Below are 25,884 nucleotides of genomic sequence, written 5' to 3'. Positions count from 1 at the left end.
AGTTTCACAATGTGGCCTTCAAGTTTTGGACTGCAAAGGTCCAGGTCATGTTTGTCTTCAGCAACCCATCCTTGTAAAAGGCATTTAACGTCATATGGCCAGACTCACTAAATTTGTTGATATATGTCATTATGTCCCAATCGGGTAGAGCCATGTTCATGATGCCAATCACTTAAACAACAAACTTCAACATCGTTGACTACATACTGTAGCTTGGTCAGTCAGTTTCCTGTAATTGAGAATACCAATAACTTCACGAAAAAGGATGTTTTATGAAATTTATTATCAGATTATCACATACAAAAACTAACATTAAAATCTGGAAATTTCATAAGTCAATCCAAACAGTCTTAAGTCAGTCTGACACTGTCTACAGATGCAGGATACTTCACATACAAGAGAGTTTTACATCACGTGTCTACACAACCATGAATACTCCTCTCCAACACAGACAACACCTAGAACAAATAGTAGTTGATGACAGCAGTGTTTCCTGTTAAACAACATCAGCATTATTCTGATGTGTGGTATATATTGTGTGAAAGCAAAATATGGGTCAGGTTTTCTGTAAGCCAAAATCTAAATCAGTGGAATATGGCCATATTTAATATTTCCTTTGAAGGAAAAGAGAAGTCTGTCAAAATGCTGTCATCCAAAACAGATTTTAACTGCAGGGGCATGGATAGGACACTAGGTACTCAAATAATATTCAAGGCAGTGAGTATGGTTTTATGACACTTTCAGCAATACTCAAGCAATAGCATGGCAGGGGGGGACACAAGTAATGGCTTCACACATTGTACCCATATGGGGAATCGAACCCGGTCCTACCTATTAGGCTACCCAACTGCCCAAAATAATCTTCAAGACATGAATAGTTCTTTCAGACATTTGTAACCACCCGGTCTTAACTTTTGAGCATGACTTTATTAAGCATTTGTTTTCAACTATAAAGCTTGTCTTCAAAAAGATTTCATATTATCCAGGATATAATGAGTTAAAAAGTTTAAATCAAATAAGAATAAAAGTATTGCAAAGAAAACAGTCCACCCAGTGACAACCAAGCCACAGACACAAAGCCTCTTGTTACTACGAACATGATGAATACTGTGGGGATACATTACATACCCACTGCAATGAATGTGTTTAGATTACTCCTGTGGGTTAATTTAGGTAAGGAGAATATTATCATTACACCTACATGGCTTCATGAGAATATCGGGGCAAAATTGAACAAATTGTGTGCCATTTATTGAATTTGATCTACATCAATAATAAACAGTTGAGCTTCATTTCAAGAGGAAGGGTTTACCATCAACAGATATAACAGCTGTTACAAAAATGTCCTTTACAAACATTTCAATTTGATCAACATCTAAAATTAATTGTAACATTATTTTCATCATTAAAAAAGATAAAAATTTAACAAGAATGTGACAAACATGATTCAATTGATTACAAATATAAACCAGCAACAGCATCAGTTAACACATTAAATTGTCGATAGGTTACTTCATTAAAAATAAAAATCATTGTTGAAGTGTGAGTTGTGTTAATATCGCATTCTGCTTATCAGCAACATTGAAGAACAGACATGTTGAAATAATTATGACACAATATTTTCATACTGATTATGCTTGTCTTACTCAAGTTTTGTCACTTACAGGACTTTCAAGTGACAGGTAATTTGAACATTAAGGCAATACCGAAACAAAGACACCCCCACCTTTTAGAAAACATACTAGTTTTCAAACAGATTCTCTTGAAATTATTCATGCATTAGCTTGACAGCAGTGTTAATCTCCTAGTGAAACTGGTTTGAAATGAATTTAATTTATAACAGTGAAGTATAAGTTATACATTAGAAAAGCAATACAATTAGATGATCAATCGGCACATAAATACTGAATAAATACTGACCATTCAATATTGAATTAGTTACACATGGAGAAATTGAATACTGGCAAGTCCTCACTCATACATACCCGGTGTACCACATAGCATAGTCAAGGATTTGTCCTCATACATATGCTACAGGTATACAGAGTTAATGTAACTGCACCTAATAGATGAGTGGGTTGACTTCTGTCAACTGTATTCCAGTTATTTTATGGTATATCAGCTTGATGTGCAAGAAAGCCCTGAAGTGATGCAGGTTCCATTTGTGTAGTGCTTCGGTTGAATCCACTAGCAAGGGTCTGTTGCTGAGAAAGCCAGGAAGTAATCTTGGCCAGATGGGGATTCAAACCCATTATCATAGATTTCTGGCAAACCCAACTAACAGCTCTTCACAGTGAATTGCAGTGCTTCAAACACCTGGACCACCATGCCCCGGTAGCTGTATGTAGTTTGACTAGCTGTATGATTCTAGGTACCAATGGCAACACAATAGGGGTTAAACTCACTGATGTTACCTCACTATACACCAGGGCATGGACAGTTGCACAGAATTAGCATATGTACTTTACATGTAAAGATCCTGACAAGGATATTCACATTCAAACTTCTTATGTTGGCAGGATTCCACCAACCCACCCACCATTTGCAAACCCAACATTTACACAGGTCCTTTCATGGCATCGAATGTGCTGTAGATTTAATGTTTGTTAATATCATGGGGACTTGTAAATTTGAGCAATGTGGACAACACACTTACAATACTGTGAGGGACAGTGAACAAGTGAAGAAAATTATCACTTGCCTGAGTCAGCAATACTGACGTGAGATCATCTGGGTTATCGAATGTAACCTTCGGCACCACAGAAACATGTTTATATACGCTCCTAACTGAACAGGAATCTAATATTTATAGAAAGGATTTTGCAAAACATATGTCCTTCAGTAACAAAAAACATTGTGAATTATTCATTTGCTATTGTGACTGCCAAACTATTTTTTCTTGGGAGTCATTAGATTTTGACAGGAAGAGAAAGTTCTATTGTAAGACAATGATTAACCTTGCAATGATCGCATGTCAAAGTGAGTGAGTGGGTAAATATTACATAACACATCAGCAATGTTGCAGCTGTTTGTGGCAATCATGTCAAGGGGAAATAGTATAGAAACAAACAGACCAGTCCCCACCCGCCAAACTGATTTAACAGAATTGCGTAAAACTGATTTCCATATATTCCCCATTTGCATTATTTTGACTCCAATGACATGTTTATGTGTTCTAATACTACATTATTCCTGAGCAGGCCTTTACATATGCTTGGCTCAGTAAACTTATGCCCCTAGATTCTGTTCTAGATCCTCCTTCAAAGTAATTTAACTCAGCATGAATATCAACATGGTATTCTACGAAGTAACAATCCATGACTACTACCTACAATATTCTTCTGTTTGGCTTGTGATACCCTCCAATAAAGACATTCCATCAGTTAAGGTAAGACGTACAGGTACACAGACACCCATCTTGATAAGAAACATACCTGAGATACTAAACACTAAAGCCTGATACAAATGTAGACATTGTACCATACTTTCAGTTTCTTCATCAAAAAGTAACTATGTAAATTAACAATAACATTATTAAGAGAAATGAATTGTATGTTTAACAATGGATCACAACACAACATGGAGATATGCTCCGCTGCATTGAAGTAATCACAGATGATATAAAATCTTGTCAAGGACCAAGCTTCAATACACATTGAGATGCTTGCAAACATCAACAATGATAGTATGACTGATGACAGGAATTCAAACATAAAACACATGTAGATTTTCATTTTTCTATTTGAAGACCTATCCATAACGAACTATATTTGTATGAGAAACGTAAAACATGTCATAGAAACATTTTAAACCCGTAGCTGACAATGCCAGGTACCAAATATTAGCACAGGAAGGCCTCAATAGTAATCTGTTACCTCTGTGGATGAAATATTGAGATACATTGCAAGAAACTGAAGTGTATTGCTTGGTCCATGATATATAAAAAGGCTGCCTAGTGTGGACGTTTATCAGACTTTGTTGTCACGGACACGGATCCCCCAGATGCTGGTGCGCCTGATGCCGGTGGTGGGCCTGGCGATGCTGGAGAAGGGGAACTTGTTAATCTCTATGTGGCGCATGCTGCGACGTACAACCTGCAGTGCATCCTCACGGAACATCCCAAACAGATCTAGTGCCAGCAGGTTGCTGATCTTGTCAAGAACACTGGTGGAAAAAAGGTCAAAATGAAATTTCTTCCAAAACTATAGAATAAGCAAATACACATACACCTATTCCCTATGCTGTCTAACAGGTTTATGTTTCGAAATAAAGAAAAGCCCATAATTTTTAAATAAATTGCTTACCACTTACACCATTGTGGGCACATAAAATGCAATGTGGTCTAAGTACAATATCCCAATAATAAAAGGTACACATCAAGGGAGTCAAATGCCCTTTCTTAATGTCATAAGGAATCAATGAAAGGATATTCTGTTATACAGCAGTCAGAAAAATTCCAGCTATAACATGACAGTATGAATAATACAGTTGTTTACTGCACATGGAATAATCTTCACTGGCACTGACTACCATACACTGTAACCAACACAACAATTCCTCATTAGTTTGCCATTAAACAAGCATGGGGTACTGGGGAACCCACAGTTGGGACTTGGGTTATAAGTAGAGGAGAGCATGTATACTGACGGGAATGTGGTGGAGGCGATGTGGTAGCATCTGCTGAGGGCCAGGTGTTCCAGCTCTGTGAGGTGGTCAGCTATGTGGTGTACTGAGGCACAGGTGATGCTGGTTGAATCACTCAAGTCCAGCTCGTTCAGGTAGGGACATGCACGACACAACTGCAACACATCTACAGAGGGAATACAGCATTAGATACATTCACATGTATGGTTTATATGGACGTACGATTATAATAGGGCTGCCTATCAATATATATTATACAGATCAATAATCGTGTACAAAATACATTTGTGTCTATCGATTATTGATAAATATTGGAGAAGTAACTTTGAGCAAAATTCAAAAGGATGCAAAAGAAATCCAAATATTTCATTTCACAGGTGAGTCATGATACATTTATGCATAGATTTCTATCAAAACAGCATTCTGAACATGGTTTTGAAGCATCCTCTGAATAAAGACTTAAGTTTGTGTATGTGTATTGCGTGTGTAAATTAGAACTTTGTTTCATCACAATAGTTCATAAAGGATATTACCGATGACACAATTTCACATCAATAATCATTACTAATTCTTCCCAGGATTTCTGATTATCAAAATTTTGGCTAGCCCTAGCTAACAAGGTATCTTGTATTGCATTTAAGGTATTACCAGTGGCAGTATTGTTGACCATTCAATGAACCTAAATGTATGAGCACACCTAAACAAGAATCCCTTACCTTCATCAGTGATGTTGTCTCTGCAACCGCTAATGTTGAGTTTGTGTACACTGTCCGGCAGACAAAGCGTCACGTACATGACATTGTTACGATCTAAGGATGTCCAGGCCAGATTGATGGAGTCAAGTTTCCGACAATTTGACATGATGGGTACCAGACCATTAGCAGTGATTCCTCGACACATACATAAGTTCAGAGTCTCCAGATCCTTGTTCTCTCCAATATAGCTGAAAGTATATGTCTCCATGAAAACTTGTGCATAGTTGTTACCCAAACTCACTGGGCATAATGAATAAATGTGACAAATATAGGAGTTCTTCAGCATGGAATTTGTTAGAAAGGCTATTTGGCAGGTTGCAGAAATTAGGAGGTAGCATTACATGTTAAATGTGGTGACATTAGAAAGTCTGTTTTAAAATTCCTAAGACTGACCACTGACAAAATGGACAGCCATCAAACTGATGATTTTTAATTAAACGAACTGAGGGGATGTCAGAGTGACTGAAAGGGGTTTTGACAGCCCATTTTTCAAAGATAACAATCAACTGTATTGTTTTCTCTCATAATTGTTTTCTCAAGCAATCAACAGTGCAAACCTGCATATATTATCACTGAGCTCAGCATTCTCCAAGCTGATTTTCTTTAGATCTGTACACACAGAAAACAGCTGTTCCAGGGTGTCCACATCGATGGCTGCCATGCTCAGGTCTAAATACTGGACTCGGTACATACTGGAGACACACAAACACAAAACATAACATGTGTTGCTAAAATATAATATAAATTCTTCGTTCTTGTGTATGTTGTACATTTGAAATAAATTCAATTGAGAAGCTCCTTAAAATGATAAAAATGGTTGGTAAACCATTGCTTACATGAAATGGAGTCACCCATGTGGATTGCATTGTGAAATATTTCTCACAGCTGTAACATGCATAGAAACCTTTTGCATGAATGGTTCATGGTCTCTGAGCTAGGCTGGGACTAAACTGGCCATGTTTATCAACCAAACATGCCAAAAGCAGACTAACACACTAAAACAAACAACTGCACACACTATTGGTCATAAATATATACCAACTTAATCTGGCCTTATTCATGCTATGATAGTATTCACTGTAAACCTCACCTTGAAGCTTTGATTTCTTGGGTTGGACCTGTAAATAATGGATACTCAATCTGAAAAAGAAGAAGAAGATCGTTTATGAAGACATTATACAAGTTCAAATAAGTTCCTGGTTCTTCGTCTAGTACAATGTGCCAGGTCAGGTAAATATTGCAAGTTTAATTTAATCACATAATATGACCAACCAGATGTTGATAAATATATAGGACCTCTTTCTTGCATATAAAGGTCAAACATGTAAACATAAACAGATTTAGTTTAATTAATTCATGTACAGACACAACTCCAGGGTGTTTTAGCCATAAGTGACAATAGCTATCTCACCTCTGCTTTAGCCAGGCGGAGGATGCGTACTCCTCTGTTGATGACATTGCCCAGTGTTCCAGGTCCCAGGGCTTTGTTGGACAGATCTATCCGCTTCCACAGAGACTCGTCCATACTGAGACACAATAGTTGTACGATTCATGTTAATTGATAAATACAACCACTTTGTATGATATTGATACTGAAACACTGTACGAAAGTAGTAGTTATATAGTGGGGTATTACGAATACAGGGTACCCTGATGGCTTATTTTGGGTTAATTCCGCTCCCAGCATCCAGTAAAAATGATGATCCCCAAGCGGGAGACATCATTCGATGTTCCCCCTACTATTGTCTACAACGGTGTCCATACGCATAAGTCGTGACGCCATCGATGGCGATCCATCGTTTCGTGTCCATGGGAGACAGCAACGTCTTGTTGAGGGTGATCCCGTGGATTTTGTGTTTGTCGCTTCTCAACACATTCATTTGATGTTTGAATGTTTTATTCTTGAAGAGAGCTTGTTTGAAGAGGGTGTGTTTGATGTGTTGTTTCACGACGTCTTTCTTGACCCCTTTTGGCTTTTTGTATTTCGTCGTCTGCTTTCTTGATTGAATACATCTTGGGTCTTAACCCAATGTATTCCGCAATGGGTGTCCCAGCACATTCGTCCTTCCTCTTGCCAAGGACCTTTTTATTCGTTTGGTTGTGAGGGCATGGGCTGGGGGGTAATCACTCGTATCGTACAGGTGGATGTGTTTTGCCATGCCCTCGTACACGTCTTGGTACGAATTTCCATCAACAACGAATCGGTGTCAGTATACAACACCTCGCATCGATCGTCGTATTGTCTTTTGAGTTGGTTGTAGTAGAAATCATACATCAAGTGTTTGGATAAGTCGAGAATGCTCATCCCCACATAGACCGGTCGATTGAGTTTGATGTGACTCTTAGCCATGTGTAGAGCCGCCAAATCATCGTTGAACATTTTACTTCGGTTAAAGGCTGGATTCCTATGAGTTTCCTTAGTTTTTCCTCCTGGTGTGATCTGACTAATTTCATGTTGACGCGCTTCCTTAAATTATCCATGGTTTTTCCAAATACTGAGTTGTTCATCAGTTTGTAGAGGTTTTTGTCAAAGTCGCTCGTGGCTTGTTTTGTCAGATCCATATTCAACCGAATTTAAGGTTCCATCCAGGGACTTTGATGAAACATCAGAACCCGATGTATTTTGGTATGCTTCATTCCCAGCGATAAGTACAGTTGCAGACTCCGATAGTGCACGACATATTTTTTCTTGTTCATCAAGTTAGGTACGAGTTTTTCCACGTTAGCCAGTTTGTTATCTCCCAACAAGTTTCGTTGATATTCGGACATCCATTCTCGATCGACCATTAATCGTTCGGGAGCCAGCGGATAACTGTTGTGGGAGGCATGCAATTCTTTGGGATAGTCCAAGTCCACTTCGAATATGTATCCTCTCTCAAAGTTTTCGGGGATAGCCATAATGTTCTTCGTTTTAAAATGCTCGCTATCAACTCACTCGAACCCGCCCGTAGGCAAAGGTTGACTCATGGCCCAATCATAGAGATTATTCGCATCCAGATAGTGGAGATGGTTGGAGAGTTGATTCGGGTTATAGTTTTTCATATATTTAGGATTGGCTTTCGCGTACATTCCTTTCTCGATAAACGATAAACAGGTGCATGTCGTAATCCGATAACAATTCCAATTTGACTCTTGTTTTCTTCAAGAGTGCATCCCACGACAGACCGGAGCTAGTGTAGTACCAAGCGGGGGTCGAGTTGATATTGTTTCAAACACATCTTTCTAAAAATTTCGAAGACGTCGGGTGAGTAGAAGCACATCTGTTTTCAAGTAGAGATTGTGATAATCGTAATCGTCCTGTGATATATGGGACTTGGTCAACTGGCTATAAAAGGCCTCGATGGTTGGTAATCTCCTCAAACCTAGACCAATCGTCCATGTACTCGCACGGGTACACATCCTTCCTCAACAGCAAAGACAGAGTCGCTGCGTCGGTGTATCAATTGGTTGTAGCGAAGGTATCTTTGGCCTTCACCAAACTGTCGAGGGCTGACAGGAGATACTGGGAGATAAATCTCAGACTGTTTAACGAGAAGGAAATGTATTTTTCCATGTTGTTGGGGATGCACTTGATGTCGCCATCGACCTTCAAGATGTCCTGCATGATGAGGTGGGCATCGTAACCTCTGAGGTTGTGAAACACCACGGGGATGGGTATGGTTTTGGGATCTATTCTAAGCTTCAAGATACACGCGTTGTGGGCGGCATGTGACAATGATCTCTCACGGAATCGTCTTTAGGGGTCCGTGACATACGTGACAATATCTAGCTTGTTGATGAGATCGCTCAGACTCTGGTGTCATATCCATGGGGGCAGGGTCCAACAAAGCTTTCCTGATTTTTTTCTCCTCATTTTGAAAGTACGGGAGAAATGTTTCGGCTGCGTCATGGCCTCAGTAGATCACAGGCTCTTTTGTTTGTCCGTCGCATCGGACGACCACGTACCCGAACCTGCAAGGTTTGTGTTCCTGCTTTTTGTACATGAAACTTTGTTTGGTCATGTTGGGCGTGTTGTGGTCAATATTTTTTAAGAGGGCTTAGATGTTTATGATTGATAAATTTTAGCCTGTTTTCCTTTTCTTGAGGCATGTCATTTCTCACACCTCTACCACACCTCGACAGTCTTCTTTGTGCGCCTCTAGTAGTTTGGCGCGACTGTACCCGTGCAGACATGTCTCACAAAAATACTTCTTCGCTTTGTGAGAGGATTGGTCATACAACAGCCTGCTCAAACTTTTAATCCATCCGTAGTAAAATTTATCCTCTTTTTCGATGAGGAATGAATTGATCCCGCGCACGGTTTTATCTATCATCCTGTGCACAATAACCCTATTCTCGTGTCCGAACACATTGATGGCTAAATTATTTTGTGTTTCTATCTTAGAGATTTGGGATAAGGTAGTGGGTTCGTCTATACCCGTACAGTTGAGACCGTCTTCCTCATCCGTGGGATAGCTGGAAAGCCTATGCGGATTAGCTTTGGGTTTAAATAAGGCAGCTTTCACCGTTACCCTCATACAATTATCGCCTTTATTTTCGGGGTTAACGGTGGTCTGTTTGTCCTGAAATGCTTGGGCACCAGGAGGTACGGTCCGCCTTTGAATGGCATGTAGTTTGCTATATCCACATAGATGGTGTCGATGCGACCAACCACCCATCCAGAGCCCATGTGGGTATATTTTCTAACGAGTCTTGTATTTTTTGTAAAGAGGTGTTGATGGTCGAAGGGATAGAGTCGGATTGAAGTATGACTTCCTGTTTGCCTCTGAAATAAGGTTTGATGTACTCGGTTCTACCATCCATCCGTCTGCTGTTTGTTAAGCAACATTTTAATCGTGAGCTGGTATTTAATACTTTTTAAATCGTTCCTTGTCGATCTTACTAGCTATGAGGGGTTTAATGCGTTGACATCGATATTAGAATTCACTACCTTTCACCAGCCTCTGAGATGCTTGCCCATGGCGTTGTCTGTCGGCACAAATCGCATTTCTACCGGCTCGGTGTCTTCCAGCAAGGTTAACAGTTGGGCTTTTCCCATACAAGAATAATGTTTCAGTTCGTTACTCTTTGTGAGAGTTTTTAGCTGTGAGAGTGTCCAGCAAGGTCAGCAATTCGGTTTTCCTCATGCGAGAATAACCAGTCAGTCCATGACTTTTCGCGAGAGCTTTCAGTTCTCTGACAGTAGCCATGTTGTACACCATATGCAATATCAAATGTCTAATAGGTTGTTTTCAATGTGCAGGAAAAATTAAATTTTAATTCTGAGTAGTCGGTCAAAGGCCATTATCGTTTGTGCAAAGCCCACGGAGCGGATATAGTTCGAAGCCAAACCCCGGGACCCCTTCCAAATGTACTAGGATAGAAGAAAAAAATATCAAGAGATATGAGATACTTTTTTTCGCAATTGGAAATATAGAACTATAAAGTTCGCGGGTGGTATTCTGTTCTGCATTCCCGGCGGGTCTATTTGCTTCTAGTTGCCATCTTCCCACCCCATTGGCAGCAGATACAATACTTGTCGAAACTCCTAGTGCCCTACAGATTTTGAGGCTCATATAAAATTCAATAGGAGTCATCAGAAGATGACATATCCCCCCGGCCTCCAATATCTTTGAAAGAACAAATCATCTGACAGTTACTTAAAGTCCAGCTTGATTTTAGACTAAGTCCGAATTGTTTCCATGGAAACTGAGAAAATAATAAATCACAAAAATCTACAAATAGCAAAAGGCACCACTTCAAGATCTGCCTCATATATCTGCCAAGTTTTGTTGAAAGATATTGAGAAGTTTTCGAGTTGTGCTCCGGAAACGAAGCCCACCCTCCCTTTGGGGATTAAGTCTGAATCGTTTCCATGAAAATCGGGAAAAATAAATATGCAAAAATTCTGCCAAATAGCAAAAGGCACCACTTTGGCATGTGCCTCACATATATGCCAAGTAGTTTTCCAGTTGTGTTGCGGAAACGAAACCCACCCCTTCCTTTTGAGACTAAGTCCGAATCATTTCCATGGAAACCGAGAAAATAATAAATCACAAATATCTGCAAATAGCAAAAGGCACCACTTTGGGATCTGCCTCACATATCTGCCAAGTTTTGCTGGAAGATATTGAGAAGTTTTCGAGTTGTGCTCTGAAAACGAAGCCCACCCCTCACTTTTGGGACTTAGTCTGAATCGTTTCCATGGAAACCGGGAAAAATATAAACGACAAAAATCTGCAAATAGCAAAAGAAACCACTTAAGGTTCTGTTTGATATATCTACCAAGTTTTGTTGAAAAATATTGAACGGTTCTTGAGTTATGCTCCGGAAACGAAGCCCACCCCTCATTTGGGGGACTAAGTCCGAATCGTTTCCATGGAAACCGGAAAAAATAAAAATACCACAAATCTGCAAATAGCAAAAGGCACCACTTTAGGATCTGTTTGATATATCTACCCAGTCTTGTTGAAAAATATTGAACGGTTTTTGAGTTATGCTCCGGAAACGAAGCCCACCCTTCTTTAAGACTAAGTCCAAAACGTTTCCATGGACACCAAGAAAAATATAAATGACAATGATCTGTAAATAGCAAAAGGCAGCACCTTAGGTTATGTTTGACACATCTACCAATTTTTGTTGAAAAATATCGAACGGTCTTTGAGTTATGCTCCGGAAACAAAATGTTCTGGGGCGGACGGACGAAAAGATGGACGACTATATCCCAAATGCTTTTTTTCAGGGAATTCACCCCCACCCCTTAATAAACCTTGCAACACAAACTGCCCAAGAAACCTCACTTGGTCAGCTCATATATGGCGCTGGGAGTGACTCCTAACATCATATATGAGCAGCTGGCGTGACCTACAAACCTCACTCTTCTCACTTGCAAAGTTTCTTCCGCTAAGCCTGACTCGAGCGTGACATGCTGGATTCAAAGGCCAGCTCTACCATTACGTCAGCGGGATGGCTGGTGTTAACACGACGAATTTAACATGCCTAAGCTGGCGGGCTAGTCTATTTCCAGCGTATGGACACCGTTGTAGACAATAGTAGGGGGAACATCGAATGATGTCTCCCGCTTGGGGATCATCATTTTTACTGGACGCTAGGAGGGGAATTAACCAAAAATAAGCCATGAGGGTACCCTGTATTCGTACCCCCACTATATAACTACTACAGTGATAGTTACAATCTTGCTGGTTGTGAAAACTGACCATGTTGACAAAGACACGTTCAGTAAGATAGTACGATGGCAGCCATAACAATACACATCTAAAGCTAGCTAGAGATTGATAAACTTGCTTCTCTGGCTATTTTGGTTAACATGAAAGAGTGTCTGTCACAGTTAGAGATATTAGACAACAGTTACTCAAACCTGCTTGGATGTAAATTGTCAAATAATAACTGGCAAAACATTGGATATACATGTATCATGAAGTGATCATGTATCTGTTCATATATAACAAATATCAACCAGAATTGTACTTGAAATCATTCACACTAACTCATTAACTGAACAGGGTAATACTCACACAAGCCTATTCCAGCGTGAGCAAACTCGAGCACATGATGCCAACACAAACTTAGGCAGCCATTGGAATACCTTCAAGATGGCCTCATCATACATTCTGTTGAAATGATCTGTACAAACACAAAATGTTCTTAGAGTAACCATTTTAAAAACTGACCATAAGCATAACATAAGCAGAGTTCCGATTACCAGACCGACCCTTGAATTCTGGTGCTGACCCTATTTCTTTAAAATGGTATGAATAAAATAAGCTTTCAGATACCATTGTTTTCCCCGGCACCAGCGGACATTGGTCATTCTGATAAAGAAAGTCGACATGATAGCCGCAAGCTTGATCGAATAAACAATTACACATTGATTAAATGTGTTATTAGTTGGTACTTTAGTTTAGTTTACTTCTACAAAAAATGAAAAACAGAGGTGTAATCGGAACAACATTTTTTTATTTGGCCATAATGTTTGTGGGGTCAGTCTATATCCATGGCATATTAACAGAGTAGGGATTTCAAGGGTCAATGTCAAGGGTCAATGTTTTGTTGGCTTACAACCATGCTAAATTGATTTCAGTGACACAATTGGCACATTGATGCAATCAATTATAAATCCTTCATAAGGTGTTCATGCAAACATTCTCACCTTGTCCATCTATATCGTTGTGGTATTTAGGTCCCAGAAATCTTCGTATGCTTCGTTTAGGTGTCAACAGACTATCACAGTCATCGCTACTGGGGGAGAAGTTGTCCCTCTGACAAGGCAGCAGTACTCGCGGAGCCTGGGAGAACATAACAATATACTCTCACAATCATCACTACTCTCACAATCATCACTATTAGAGAGATGTTACCCTTTGATAAGACAGCTGCATGAAAGAACATAACAATATACTCTCACAATCATCACTACTCTCACAGTCATCACTACTCTCACAATCAATAATCATCACTACTAGAGAGATGTTACCCCTTTGACAAGACGGCTGCATGGAAGAACATAACAATATACTCTCACAGTCACAATCATCACTACTCTCAGAATCATCACTACTCTCACAATCATCACTACTCTCACAATCAATAATCATCACTACTAGAGAGATGTTACCCCTTTGGCAAGACGGCTGCATGGAAGAACATAACAATATACTCTCACAGTCACAATCATCACTACTCTCACAATCATCACTACTAGAGAGATGTTACCCCTTTGACAAGACGGCTGCATGGAAGAACATAACAATATACTCTCACAGTCACAATCATCACTACTCTCACAATCATCACTATTCTCACAATCATCACTACTAGAGAGATGTTACCCCTTTGAGAAGACAGCTGCATGGAAGAACATAACAATATACTCTCACAGTCACAATCATCACTACTCTCACAATCATCACTATTCTCACAATCATCACTACTAGAGAGATGATACCCCTTTGACAAGACGGCCGCATGGGAGAACATAACAATATACTCTCACAGTGACAATCATCACTACTCTCACAATCATCACTACTCTCACAATCATCACTACTAGAGAGATGATACCCCTTTGACAAGACGGCCGCATGGGAGAACATAACAATATACTCTCACAATGATCACTATTCTCACAGTGATCACTATTCTCACAATCATCACTATTCTCACAATCATCACTACTAGTATCTTTGACAAGACGGCCGCATGGGAGAACATAACAATATACTCTCACAGTCACAATCATCACTACTCTCACAATCATCACTATTCTCACAATCATCACTACTAGAGAGATGATACCCCTTTGGCAAGACGGCCGCATGGGAGAACATAACAATATACTCTCACAATGATCACTATTCTCACAGTGATCACTATTCTCACAATCATCACTATTCTCACAATCATCACTACTAGAGAGATGATACCCCTTTGACAAGACGGCCGCATGGGAGAACATAACAATATACTCTCACAGTGATCACTATTCTCACAATCATCACTATTCTCACAATCATCACTACTAGAGAGATGATACCCCTTTGACAAGACGGACGCATGGGAGAACATAACAATATACTCTCACAGTCACAATCATCACTACTCTCACAATCATCACTATTCTCACAATCATCACTACTTCTCACAATCATCACTACTAGTATCTTTGACAAGACAGCAGCATGGGAGAACAACAATTAGTTGCTAGAAGCATGACTTATGACATCCATGTATTTCACTTTTCAAGGAAATTTTGAACAATGTACACACAATGTACATAGAAAACATGTGCAAGCTGTCATGTTTCACATCAGGAGGAACTTGTCAGTCACTATCCATTTCAATAATACTTGCTGCTGTGCCGACAATTGAAAAACATTTCCTCATTTGACTGAAGATGAAAGGGCAAGGGCCAAAGGAATCATGCACATAAGATTGCCAGCTCTTGCTGATGCAAGTTGACAGAACTGCTACCACATGACAATAACTGGGTTGTGAGCAAGGTACAGACTTTACTGTATTCATGACCACCCAACATCTGGACAATCACAAGTTACCACCCCTGCTCAGGACCATTAGATCTCTGTCTCTCAGTGTTTCTCTAACTTTCCAGCAGAAACTCATTTAAATTATTTGACTGAATTATCTCTCTGGGCTGTTCATTACCACATTCAACAAATAAAATGAAGCTTTCATTTCTAACATTAATAAAAGGGTTTACAGTGCACGAAACAGTTTCAATCAAGAAAGCAGTTTCTTTTTGCAATCAGAAATGTTACCGCATGAACTAAAGTTCATAAGTAGAACAAAACAAGAAGTTGGTGACAACTTTGCCAAGCATACACCCTTTCTGTCCTACATCAAAGGTTGTAAATATTTCATTGTAAATTATACCTAAAACAGATTTGCCTGTAACCTCATGCTGATGTTATTTACGGAAGTGTATGCACGGGAGGGAGGTAACTGAGAATTATTTTTAGTTCTTATCTCCGCTTCTTGGAATTAAGGAAACATTTCAAAGGTGTCTAGCAAGTGTATAATATTCAACACATGATAAAATTCACTATCTGAAATCATGAAATATATATGAGCATTCCAAAATAATATTGTTCTACATATTGTGGAAAGGATAAGCCCGATATACAGAAAATACCGCTCACCCTCAGTTAAAATACCTTCTTTAGTATGGAAAGACCATATAAAAATTACATTTGAATGACTATACCGACACTGCATTCATGCTAAAAGCAAAGATAAATAAGTGGTCTTAACATTGAAACAGAAGTAAAAAATCGGAGATCATAGCATGCATTGTTTATATGTACATACTTGTGGTACTTGCAGTGGTGTGTTTCCTGGAGAACAGCCACACACTGTTGGTGTATTTTCAGCCAGACTTGAAACACTTTCATGGCTGCTGTCAGACAGCAGCTCCACCCCCATCTCCTGGTAGATATGCTCTGTGTTGCAGTTGTCCACTGCCCATGTTGTACGCTTCCGACAATGGATTCCACATTCCACTCGACGCTTTTTGCTGGAGAAGCACAAATAGCATAAAAAATTACATTAAAGTCTTTCAATGGCATTTAGAAGTGATACACATAAAGTATCTGTATCAAAACGTCGCACTCACAAAATATAATTAGTTGTTATTCACAAAGTTTTTCAATATTGTACTTGACAACTTCTAAAACGCAACTCAAAAAAGCCAGTAGTGAACTGGTGCTGAATGGTAATGAGTGAGTAGAAGCCAAGAGTTAATCCAAGTGTAAAAAGTCCTTTCAGGCAATTTACACAAAACCGATACACTAATTTGTACACGACTGACTGACACATTTTTATGGATAACAACTTCTTTTTATTCTTTATACGACATTTCAGAGCAATATCTTGCTCCTTCATATGACCTGAATGTGTATAGTCCGCTTTGTAACTGTGCACAATCCAAATATGAAAAGATATAACCAGTTGGCTGTACACTAGGGAAGTGCAATTTACCAAGAAAAATACATTTTTATTCAATGAAAACTCAATCTCATAAATTTCAAAACAATGATCACAAAATATTGCTTACAAACTATATATATGAAGTTTGACCTGATATTTTAGCACATTCACAGAACTATTTTTTTCTTTTACCGATATGAGGCAACTATGTATTCCAAATGTCAAGAGGTACAGTTAATTACCTTGTGGTCACTAGATATTGTTTACCCACTTTTATACATACAAATGTTAAGCATGTCTGAGTTATAAGAAATACCCATAATAGAAAATAGGACAAAATGACCTGGTCCATAGAAATATGTACAATTTAGACATAGAATTTTTTTTTTAAAGAATACACATTTTTCTGTTCCCAATTTTCCAGAGGATTCACAAAAGTTGATCTTTTCCGACAGAAATTGTCACCTAAAATGTTCTTAGGACATTATTTCAAAGTTAGAAAAGACATAAACAAAATTGTCATTTAACACTTCAGTATCAGAGAACTAACATGGGAGAATTTGGAAGAAATACGGCTAACAAGCAGCTGTAGTCTGTAAATCACTAAATGAAACACTCATGTCGAAGATTGTTGACAAAGAAACTTGGTTCACTTTAACAGTAATTAGCACACGATAAAGAAAAGTTGAATGAGTGTGTGTGCTGACATCATACATAAATTGGCAATCTAACATGTTGTCAGAAAACAAACATAATAATTTAACGGTGCAAATGTTCATTAATGGGCCTTTGCAAAGAATTGTTGGACGCGTCCATCTAAAGCCGTGACATAAAACGAACTTTTAATTTGCAAAATCACAAAAACAGAAATGATTTATGCGCTGATTTTGCATTTAAAAGTTTGTTTGGCTATAAAATATTGCATGTACCTTGGATTTGTAAATGAATTTTCTTTAGATGACTCCAGTGTAGATTTTTTTCCAGCCTTGCTTTTACCCATCTTTGATTTTAGCGCCAAGGGTCTCCAGCATATTTTCGCGTAAAATTTTCCAAGCCACGCATGCGTATTTTGGCCGGAAGTAAACTATATTTTCCCTGACATAGTATATTCATAACAATACAATACATTTCAATCATATTATAAACTTCTGATGGCATCCACATGGATAATGCCATGGTTCAAAGTGAACCAGTAACGTCAAACTGGTTTGGAAGTAAAGTTAGAGTACAAGTTAGATAATGCGTCTTGCTATAAGCATCAGCAGTTCTACTAAAGCATAATATCTCGTTTACTTCGTGACAAAAACACATCAACACAATTAGCAATACTAAGAAATGCCATTCGTGCTTATAGAGATGTACCAATCAATTGGGAATGATAAACACAACAACAGTTGTCAAAGGTTAGCATAATAAACATATTAACATTTGAAGTTCATTGTTCCAGCCCCTGGCGTGTAAGGTGTTCTTCGGGAAACAGTTCCTATATACGCATGCGCGGTGTTACAGGAAGCTCCAATATAAGCAGACGGAACATGTGAGTGTGCTTGACGTGACATTGACAAAACTTAACCGTTAAGGTAAAGATTAACTCTCAATTTAGTTGACAAGTGTTACATAAAGTGTGAAAGCAATTATACTCCTTTTCTTGTCGTGTACATACTGGGCCAGTCTGGTGATTAGATTTGAAAACTTTTGGTATGATTTAGTTGACATCGAATTTGTGAAAGATGCAATCTCCAGCACAAATGTCAACATGCACAGGAATGTTATTTCAAGTAGACCTTTCAGCAATAACAATATGGTTTGCCAAAATAACAATGTCCATAACACACATTTTCAACTGTAGTGTCTACCCTTGACATAGACACCTTGATGCAATGATCACTTGATATATAAGTAAGATGTAAACAACACCAGTCCCAGGTCCATTGTTGAATGGACCTAAAAGCAATCATCCAGATAAATACTTCTCTTGATACTCTCTTTTCACATTCCAACTATATGTATCATACTTGATTAGAGGAGGACTGAAGACGCGTTGCAATGCTCGACTAATGAGTTACTTATGTAAAACTATATGCTGCAACCACGAGTTCTTTGTAGAAGGTCACGTCATTTAGAGAAGCAACCAGTTTTTTTGAGAATCTTAGCATTGCAAAACTCTGTGTACAATTTACCTAGAACCAATTAATTGGTGGCAGATACATACAAAGGTTAAGTGTCGTAGTGGAGTTGTCTGACTTCTGTGACACTTGTGAGTGATTACAGTGACATATTTGGCACTCATCTAGTCCATGATCAACAAAATTCCAAGTGGTAACGAAGGATCCAATTTAACATAAAGTAATAACGAGAATTAATGACTGTAAGTGAATCATTTTAGCAGTGATTTTTAAGGCTGTAATGATTCACTTGCATATTCAGTGAATCGAACCATAGCCCTTCAAAGTTCATGGTTATTCGTGGTCACCAGAACCAAATATTAACGAATATTTACAAATTTTTCAACGGAGCATGTTTTACTTGAACCCTTATGTCCTTTTCCAAAGTGAGATATGCAAGAAGGGAACATGTACTAGCATTGCAGTAGTGCAAGTCATGTTAGTTTGCCAAGACTGCACATGGTACTTTCGATTATAACTATTGCATACCAAATTTGAGCATCAGGAGATCACTGGTTATTGCTGTCACAAATCAAAACTGTCAACATGGGCGCTCCATATTGTACATCAATCACTTAACTACAATACTCAGCATTAATGGGTACAACAAGGACTGGTCGGCACGGAGTCAGTATAATGTGTCTGAGTGGGGTATTCATGCTTCACGGCATGGTGAGGTGAAGTGAAATTGGGTTTATTGTCGCCTTGAGAATATTTTGCTCATATGACGACGCATGCGTGTGCATGGTATGTGAGCGCTTGTACCAGCCCAGACTGGAGCTGGTTTTATAGTGCTAGCCCACTGAGATACCATGCGCAGTGAAGCATGAATACCCCACTCAGACACATTATACTGACTCGGTACTTTCCTTGTACCCATTAATGCTGAGCCAGGCAGGGACCAACAAGTACCATATTTTAACGTCTTTTGGTATGACGCGGTCGGGGATTGAACCCGCGACCTTCCGCTCTCCAGGCGGACGCTCTAACCACTACACCATGGAGGCGGTCACTGCGGCATGGTATCTCAGTGGGCTAGCACTATAAAACCAGCTTCAGTCTGGGCTAGTACAAGCAGCCCACATACACATACACACGCATGCACGACTTCATATGAGCGAAATATTCTCAAGCACAACGTTAAACCTAATTTCACCTCACCTCACCTCAAACAATATTCATAATACGTATCATATTCGCCACATAGTGTAATCGTTGCAGCCCTAGCACTGATTTTGTAAGAATGGGAGCGAACCCTGTAAATTATGTGGTTCTCAGTATGGAATGAGGAGGTTTAGGCATCCCTGCTTAAGCCACATGCATGAGTATATTCTTGAATATTACCGTACCGAGGGAGAGTGTACCAATTTGGAAAACATAATTAAAGAAATATGGGAGAAGTAAACCCAAAGTCACAATTTCACCTGAGGATGAAAGTAAAGGATAAAACATGACTCTGGAGGAGGGATTTTCCTGACTCCAAGGGTTTATATTTGCTACCAAAACCGAAGAGGAGTGTTTTATCCGACTTATGAACTGTCATGAATGTAAAACACAATTATGTATTATGTTCAGTTTGTGCAAATGTTTTGTGTACCTCTACTGAGCAGAACAACTTTGATGGAACAGCCCGCAAATGATGGAACAGCCGGTGTCAACTGGGATGTGACTGGTAGCCAACACCTTGCTTGCCTCGTACATATCGCCAGGGATGCATGATTCATCTGCACATGCTACCGCCCTAGTTCACGTCTTTTGAGGGACACATGATTCATACTGACAAACAATCTCATTCTTCACAGCGATCCTTCGTAGCCTAGTGGATAAAACCGCCAAGCTAGGGAGTGAAGGGTTGTGGGTTCCAAACCAGTTATCGCCACTATATAATGGAAGTTTTCAATAATGTGATATTTTACAATCAGTGATAGCAAGACAAAGTTGTATCAATCATAACCTAGGTTATGAAATGGTCGAAATTTAACCTGATATGGGGTTTCAAAACGTGTACTTCAAAACCTAGGTTTAGACATGATCAGTGCAAAGTCACAGCAGAGGTCTACCTGATTCTGGAAGGAACCTACTTTACTACAGACAAAATCGGAGATAGGTTTATAAAAAGGGTACATAACCTAAATGAGCATAAATTGGTGCTTGCTTTAATGCCGAACTCTAAGGTTAGTGAAGGGGTCAAAAAGGGAATCCCATGGCTAAGGATAGTGTTTGGGGGTTATCTACTCCAACATAACTTAGGCTAAGGATCAAAGAGGCACACAAAGTCAAGGTTAGCTCTTGATTGCATTCCATCTTTCTGCCATACAAAGTCCTAGATCTTACTGACGCCTCAGACATGGATACTGTTTTATGATCATGCTACCCATTCACAGCTCAAATTCTACAATTTTTACCCATGCAGTGTTTCTGTTCACCAATATACCAGATAATGACTGGTCGGATAACAGGGACCAATAATATTTGAGGGTTGACAGTCCCTATGTCCTGTGCAAATCACTAAAATATGACTGGTCAGCAAGAGATGCCGAACAAAGTCTGTATTATTAGCAATGATGTACCAGTACATTTTAGCTTTGATTGGGATTTTCATTTGCAACTGGCCCATATGACAGTCAGATAAAAAGCCACTGCAAACACTGCCATGAAGTACTCATTCATTGTTTGTACAGGAGAAAAGGCTCTAGTCTTTCTCATTGTTTGTACAGGAGAAAAGGCTCTAGTCTTTCTCATTTTTTTTGTTTTTATTGAATAAACTATATCAGTTAACTATTCCAGAGTTGGAAGAGGGGCTCACTCACTCAAACATTTGTGTAGACAACCCTTCATCCAATTCATTTCACTCGTCCTTCAAATTCTTTTCACATTTTCTCTGTCAATATTTTATTGTTTGTATATATGTTGAATTTAGAAATTGTGGAATTTGTATCAGGTAGATGTCAGTCTCAGTTTGAAAAATCTGTGCCCCAGTCCCATTCACTTCTTGTGAATAAGTATGTTTTAATCAACACTTAAAAGTCTTTAAAGATAACCAGCACAGTGACATTTCCTCCAGCCAAAGTATTCAGCATCAAACAATTTCATCCCACTTTCCCGCCGTGATGTTGCTGGAATATTGCTAAAAGCGGCGTAAAACCAAACTCAGTCAGTCATCCCACTTTCTCAATATTTTTGTGAGCAGAATAATTGCAACTGAAAGTGTGAAAATTAAAAGATGAACAAGAATATTGTGACAGAGGGACAAGTGTGTGTATTTGCACACTTCATGGTTTGGATGCTTTGAAAATGACCCTTAAGACCCTCAGCAATGCTTATTCAGATTCAATTAACATTTTGGCTGAAAACAAATCATATGCTATCCTTTGCATATGCTTTTTTTTATATTTCCTGCTATGTTTCTCTATTTCAAAACTATCAAACAGGATTTTTTCGAAGTATATGTAAACCAAAAATATATATAATCTGACCTTGGTTAATATATTTTAATGTGAATGTCGATTGCCCCAAACCTGATGGACAAAGGCCTTGTGCTGGCCTTCATGGTTAATTACACAGATTGTTATCTTGGTTGTTGTCTTGCATTGTCAGCATGTCATTGGTAACATCTGTCATCAGTCTTGTCCTTGCTGAAAATCATATTAAACTCACCATATTAATAGATTCTTCTTTGAATTCTATAAAGTTGATGAAGAGGGAAAATGAGGAAAATAGACGATACAATAAAATATCATATGTGAACCATTTGAGCCACAATACCCCGGGTGAAATTAATCCATTCTTTTATTCCAGATATAGGAAATTGGTGGTTGAACATGTGATTAAAATAATTCCTGAAATACAACTGGTGCCACTGTCGTCTGATCAAGCAACGTAAAAGGTCCTTTGCCAGTCCTCAGCATCCTACCACTCCGAAGCCATGGGTGCCTCGAACTCTACACCTGCCACTCCTACAGTTGCTGGTACCCAGACTGGCCCTCCTAGTGAATGCCCCATGCATCAGAAGCAGTCAGCTAAGGATGTGAATTCTGCCATGTCAGCAGCACCCTCCAACTACCCAAGTGAATGCCCAATGCACCAGGCATCACAAGAGGGGAAAATTAACCTTGATAATATGGTAATTACTACCTGGTGTAAAGAATACTTCAATTTTGTGATATATTGAGTGGATGAAAATTAGCCACCATGTTTCGGCTAAAGGAGAGAGAAGCAAGTTGTATGAGTAAGGATAAGTATAAAGTAAAATACTTTTTTAAAAATTAATAGTCTAAATAATACATTTTGTAGTAGTTAGATCTATAAATAATCTTCTGTTATGTTTTATAAAATAATTTAACATTTTAAATATCATTTCTCCATATGAAAACTGTGAATTCAGTAGATGTTTAATTGGCATTTTAGAAGATGCTATTTGATGAACATTAAGAATTTTCTGGGTTTCATCTTCTTTTTATTGTTTGTCTCAGGGCTTGTTCTGGCCCCATCATCAGGCTGACTCAGTTCTACCTGATAATGGGGCAAGAACAAACCCTGAAACGTTGTACCAAACAATAAAAAGCTGATGAAACCCAGAAAATTCTTTATGTTCTGTGAATTCAGTAGTTAAGCAAGATGTTTATTATCTCTGTTTCTTCAAATAAATTATTTTTCTGCTGTTGTTGCATAAGCCATTCTATCATTGACATGTAGTATTGACATGTTGATTCAAAGTATAGCAATGTATAGATTTGTTGATTTCTAATACAATTAATTACATATGTAGACCTGCAGTTATTTAGTTTAGTTGTGTGCTTGGCCGAACCTTTGTTAAATGTTTAAAATTGAAGTTCTTTCCTTCTCATTGTCAATCTAAACCATGATAATGTAGTGAATGATTAATTTACTAATATATTTTTCAACAATAAACAATGACATACCTGGATTCAAAATACACTAGAGGTGTGGTGAGTTACAATATGATATATGTCATAATACTATGGGTTTGACATGGTTCATATCCTGATTTTGTACTCTATTTCATCAGTTGAATAATTTATTTATAAACTTTACAGATTTTAGATGGGATTATTTTAGTGAAGAATCATAAGCTTATTACAATGTGAATGGCAACTAATAGAGAATTTGCATAACCTGGTTGTTGAACAGTTTCTGTTACTGTTCAAGTGTTTTAGACCAATATCACTTGTAATGTAATGTCTTGCAATACAGGGGTTTATACTGATATATTGTGTCATGGGCCTTGTATTGAGATACAATACTGTATCGTTGTATTGCTGCTTCTCTCAAGTACACAAGGAATAGTCCTTCAGTATACCATGACTGCATTGTAGGAGTGATTGAAGATTGTAAATTGTTCTTATCTAGCTGACTGCCAGGAAAGACTAACTTGCTAATTAATGACATTATTTACAACAGAAGAGCATTCTTGTTGCAGATGCCTCCCCCAAACCAGAGGCCAGCCCCAGACCAGCCCTTTCCTCTGCCAACAAGCCGTGTAACATCAAAAATACCAAAGGGGGGTTCAGAAAATGAAAACTGGGTCTACCCTTCTCAACAGATGTTTTGGAATGCTATGCTTAGAAAGGGTGAGCAGATTTGTGGTCAAATGATTGCTTTTGGGGTAGATGTGTATGGTGGTATAGATGCCACAATATCTACTTCTTGAATCAGTCTTCCATTCTCAGATATTGACTGAAACTGGTAAAATTTGAGGTTTGACTATCCCTGTGTCAGGTTGAAAATTTTTAAAATGCATATTGATGATGTAAATCCCAGTCAACATGAAATCTCATGTCAGCTTCTGTAACAGTCATGGAAATCCTGCTTCTGAAAATAGTGCACAGTATCAGCCAATATTAAAATACCTACCATTATAGTCCCTGTGATAGTGATGTTTTACTTTTGATGCTTTATGTGGTCTTTGTTGTCTCAAGGGCTGTGGGGTAGCCTAGTGGTTAAAGCGTCGCCATCATGCCAAAGACCCAGGTTCAATTCCTCACATGGGTACAGTGTGTGAAGCCCATTTCTGGTGCCCCCACCGTGAAACTTATTTGTTTTCAGGATGGCAATATTTTGATTTATTGTGTGTTTGCAGGATGTTTGAAAATTTCTCTGTCTGCAAGATTGCAATGTTTCAATATTTGCCTGTTTGAATGCTGGCAATGTTTGATTCTTTGTGTGTGCAGGATGGCGATGGAAGGATGATGACATGAAGCCAGAAGACATGCAACACATCATCAGCATCCACAATGCTAACAATGAACAAGCCTGGGAAGAAGTGCTCAAGTGGGAAGCCTTGCATGCCAGGTCAGTAGGGAGTCATTCCTTCCACACCACTCATACATCCTACACCTTTATGTGTCAAGGTTTTAGGTTTGTTTGGATGTTTCCTGAAAACATTTCCCAGGATTCCGATAATGTGGGTAGGCTTCTGTTTTGGCTTGTTAATAGATGAAGTAGTCTTCTTGGCTCGGTTTGTATGTTTCTGCAAATTCAGGAGATAAGCATAGATTGCTGTGAACCTATTTTAACTGAGAATCACTCCAGGAGATCACCATTGGTTGTTGGGGACCTATTGTAACCAAGAATCACCGTGGGAGATCAGCATAAGTTGCTGGGGACCTATTTTAACTGAAAATAACCCTGGGAGGTAAGCTTTGGTTGTTTGGGACCTGTTGTAACCAAGAATCACCCTGGAGGTCAGCATTGGTTGCTTGGAACCTGTTGTAACCAAGAATCATCCTGGAGGTCAGCATTGGTTGCTTGGAACCTGTTGTAACCAAGAATCACCCTGGAGGTCAGCATTGGTTGCTGAGGACCTATTTTTACTGAGATTCACCTTGGGAGATCAGCATTGGCTGCTTGGAACCTGT

At 38.8% G+C, this 25,884-nt stretch overlaps 2 protein-coding genes across 8 annotated transcripts in view; one reads left to right on the top strand and one right to left on the bottom strand.

Moving 5' to 3' along the window:
• Nucleotides 1-264: 264 nt before the first annotated feature.
• Nucleotides 265-18,216, bottom strand: LOC124256749 (S-phase kinase-associated protein 2-like). The gene is made up of 10 exons (XM_046690707.1): nt 17,771-18,216; nt 16,224-16,428; nt 13,549-13,684; nt 12,914-13,022; nt 6,811-6,925; nt 6,490-6,539; nt 5,957-6,091; nt 5,361-5,587; nt 4,648-4,810; nt 265-4,164 (listed from the first exon to the last, which is right to left on the bottom strand). Exons 1-10 carry the CDS (start codon nt 17,839-17,841, stop codon nt 3,969-3,971), a joined length of 1,407 nt encoding a protein of 468 aa, XP_046546663.1. The 5' UTR covers nt 17,842-18,216; the 3' UTR covers nt 265-3,968.
• Nucleotides 18,217-18,292: 76 nt separating this feature from the next.
• The window catches only part of LOC124256750 (holocytochrome c-type synthase-like), a 36,024-nt gene continuing 28,432 nt past the window's right edge, over nt 18,293-25,884 (top strand). The window contains exons 1-4 of one of the 7 annotated variants that reach the window (XM_046690709.1): nt 18,293-18,378; nt 22,805-23,129; nt 24,447-24,597; nt 25,198-25,318. In XM_046690709.1, coding sequence (XP_046546665.1) covers nt 22,932-23,129; nt 24,447-24,597; nt 25,198-25,318 — 470 coding nt within the window. In that variant the 5' untranslated portion in view covers nt 18,293-18,378; nt 22,805-22,931. Of the gene's footprint in view, nt 18,422-22,804; nt 23,130-24,446; nt 24,598-25,197; nt 25,319-25,884 lie in introns of all 7 variants that reach the window. The other 6 variants (XM_046690712.1, XM_046690708.1, XM_046690714.1 and 3 more) reach the window with 6 other exon arrangements.

The sequence above is a fragment of the Haliotis rubra genome, unplaced genomic scaffold (assembly GCF_003918875.1).
Source record: "Haliotis rubra isolate DU_JTF1 unplaced genomic scaffold, ASM391887v1 Scf638, whole genome shotgun sequence".
In the NCBI taxonomy this organism is placed as follows: Eukaryota; Metazoa; Mollusca; class Gastropoda; order Lepetellida; family Haliotidae; genus Haliotis; species Haliotis rubra.
This window is presented reverse-complemented; position numbering and strand designations above follow the sequence as displayed.